This window comes from Centroberyx affinis, unplaced genomic scaffold (assembly GCF_046629955.1).
Source record: "Centroberyx affinis isolate AG114_WGS23_722 - 3 ecotype Tasmania unplaced genomic scaffold, CSIRO-AGI_Caff_v1 ptg006730l_1, whole genome shotgun sequence".
In the NCBI taxonomy this organism is placed as follows: domain Eukaryota; kingdom Metazoa; phylum Chordata; class Actinopteri; order Beryciformes; family Berycidae; genus Centroberyx; species Centroberyx affinis.
The window spans coordinates 66,850-70,000 of NW_027283414.1; the positions used below are offsets into that span (position 1 = coordinate 66,850).

The 3,151-nt window shown below is 35.8% G+C and overlaps 1 protein-coding gene across 1 annotated transcript in view; it reads right to left on the reverse strand.

Moving 5' to 3' along the window:
- Positions 1-770: 770 nt before the first annotated feature.
- phyh (phytanoyl-CoA 2-hydroxylase) overlaps positions 771-3,151 on the reverse strand; it is an 11,520-nt gene continuing 9,139 nt past the window's right edge. Inside the window, exons 8-9 of the mRNA XM_071513052.1 lie at positions 2,392-2,526; positions 771-1,137 (exon numbers count right to left, since the gene is read on the reverse strand). Coding sequence (XP_071369153.1) covers positions 1,084-1,137; positions 2,392-2,526 — 189 coding nt within the window. The 3' untranslated portion in view covers positions 771-1,083. The remainder of the gene's footprint in view (positions 1,138-2,391; positions 2,527-3,151) is intronic.

A 3,151-nucleotide genomic window follows, 5' to 3' on the forward strand; every position in this document is an offset into this window, starting at 1 on the left:
TTACATTTATTTCCACTGACTCTATTGTTGTATATTACTTTTACGTTACTTTTATTTTATTTAGTACCTATTTCTTTTATTATCTGCTGTGACACCTGAATTTCCCCAAAGGGATCAATAAAGTGCTATCTTATTTTATTTTATTTTATCTTATCTTATCTTGTCTTATCTTATCTTATCTTATCTTATCTTTTATCTTATCTTATCTTATCTTTTATCTTATCTTATCTCTTATCTTAGCCTCTCCACAGTCCAGACACATGCAGCTCAGTGGACTGAAGTCTCTAAATGTGTGTTTGTGTAGTGTGATGTAGTTAATGATGTATATAAAGAGTATAGCCTATATGACATAGATGTGTATATGTAGTGTGTATGTATGTATATGTCCTGTATATGATGCTGTGTGAGCGATATAAATAAACAAGACTAGACTCTAACGTAAACAAGGAAGCAAGGTTATTATAGTTTTGCATTTTTCATCAGTTTTTATTTTTTATTTCGTTTTGACTTTTTGTTTTCAATTTCAGTTTAGTTTTAATTAGTTTTTAAAGCGGGTTTGCTAGTTCAGTTTAGTTTGTATTTTTTGAAAATGCTTAGATTTAGTTTAGTTTTTATTAGTGTCAGTGTTAGTTTTAGTCTTTTTTTGTAATATGGGGTATTTGTCAGGGGCGAGATTCAAAAATTCAAAATACTAGGCTTATGTATGAAATAAATTGACAAAGACGAAAACTAAAGACATTTTCTCTATAATTTTAGTTTATTTTAGTTAGTTTTGTAAACACACAATACAGTTTTAGTTAGTCTTTTTGTAAAGCCTCGTTTTTATTTTTATTTCAGTTAACGAAAATGTTTTTTCACACCTAGTTTTCGTTATTTCGTTAGTTTTCGTTAACGATAATAACCTTTCAAGGAAGTGGCTTTTTGCTAAAAGTAAAAGTGGAGTAGTGTGAACCTGCTGCATCTCATCCTGTCACTATGTCGATCTGTTCACAGCTCATTGGCAGGTGCTGAGGTAAGTGTGTGTGTGTGTGTGTGTGTGTGTGTGTGTGTGTGTGTGTGTGTGTTGGTAGTGAGGTGTTTCCTTCACAGTGAGGTTCTCTCTCCCTGCACCAGGCGTCCTCTCACAGCCCAGGTGTCCTGCAGCAGAACACAGTTAAAGGGTCAGTTCACCAAAAACAAACTCAAAATCAATGAAGTGAAGTTTTATTCTGCAGTAGTCAAAGTCATTTTTCCTCCACACACACTTCATTCACTACATCGAACCTCATTTTTCCCCAGAACCAATCATTTGGGAAACAAGTAGAGTTAAACTGATATCTCAGTCTGCGATACATGGGGCCGATATTGGCCTTGTGTGTGTGTGTGTGTGTGTCTATCTGTGTGTTTCCATGCTTTGTGCATTTGTGAGCATGTGTTTTTGTGTGCGTAAATGTGTGTGTGTGTGTGTGTGTGTGTGTGTGTGTACAGGTTAACAGAGTAGCAGCAGTTAGCCAGCTTCTTCTTCTTCTTCTTCTTCTGTGGTGTTGATTGCCACAGAATATATACAGTATATATATGTACTGATATTGGCCTTTTATTTAAAAGTCAGATGTGGTCCAGCCAGTGTCGTCCAGCGCTGATATGATGCAGTCTGATTGATTACATATTTATCGTAGAACTGATCAATACTACAGTGGTTGTCTATGGGAATCCACATTTTGAGAGTTTTAGTGTCCCACGATGCTCTAAATCAGTGATTCTCAACCTTTTTCATATCAAGGACCTCTAATTTAATAAACATTAGGGAAATTGACCCCCATTTGATGAGATTTTGTCTCTCAGACCCAAATCTGAGAATATTTTTATTGTCAGATCTGATTTTGTCCAGAACTCCATGACTATCTGTATTGTAGGTAGAGAGATAACAGAGAAACTATGATCAGAACAGTCTTTCTTCTACATTCTCTAACTTCTTGTAATTGAAATAATTCTGAAGTTTAACAATTCATCAGTTTGCTGGGGACCCCCTGGAACCCCCTCAAGGACCCCCTGGTGGTCCCCGGACCCCACGTTGAGAACCACTGCTCTAAATATTTCAGAGGCTTTTCCACCTTGGTGAGAAGAACATTCTGAGGGGAAAACACTGAAAACTTTGAATTTTTTTGGAATTATTTTCCATGAAAATGGTCAAATTTAAAAATATTGAATATCAGCTATCAGCAGCTTATTTTATCCTAAAATATCTGTTGGTATCGGCCTGGAGAAACCTGTATTGCAGTTTTCAAGCCTTCTGCACCTCATTCATCTTTAGTTTTTGGGTTGAGCTCCCCCAGCCCGCTACATAACGATGGCAGTTATAATGCTGCATTATTAGAAATATGAATATGAATATAAACGTAAAGCTGAACTGACCTTGAAGGTGATGGAGTCGTCCAGTCCGTACTTCTTGGCGGCGATCTCCTTCACCTCCTGCTCGATGTTTTCCTGTGAGGTTCCCTTCACATCGATGTAATAACAGTCAGAGCTGGCGTAGTGGCAGGAGATGGCCTGCACACACACACACACACACACACACACACACACACACACACAACACACACACACACACACACACACACACACACATACACACACACACACACACACACACACACACACACAGAAAGAGAGATAAACAGAGTAGGATTTGATAGGATGTTATCAATGACTTTGTTTACACACACACCTTTAATCCTTGTAAGAGAATAAGACACGACCAGGTAAACAGGAATTTTTGATTACCACAGTAAGGCAGGAGTAAAGACTTAATTGGACTAAGAATATTTCAATATATATATATTTACATATATATTTACATTTATACATTTCTTGGTATGCAGCCTGTTTTTATCGTCTCTGTTTTCTTGTATATATGATTCTGATGTTACTCTATGTTTTGTAACTTGTGTTTTATTTATTTATTTTCTTTTCTTTCCACTGCAAAGCACTTTGTAACTTTTATTTTGAAAAGTGCTGTATAAATAAAGTTGTTTATTAGTATTATTATTATTATTATTAGAAGAAGAATGATCTTTGTTGTCATTATACTCAGGTACAATGAAATTTCGCGTGGCTTCTCTCGGTGTAGTTAAAATAAAACAAATAAATAAAAGCATTAATAGCAGCATAATGT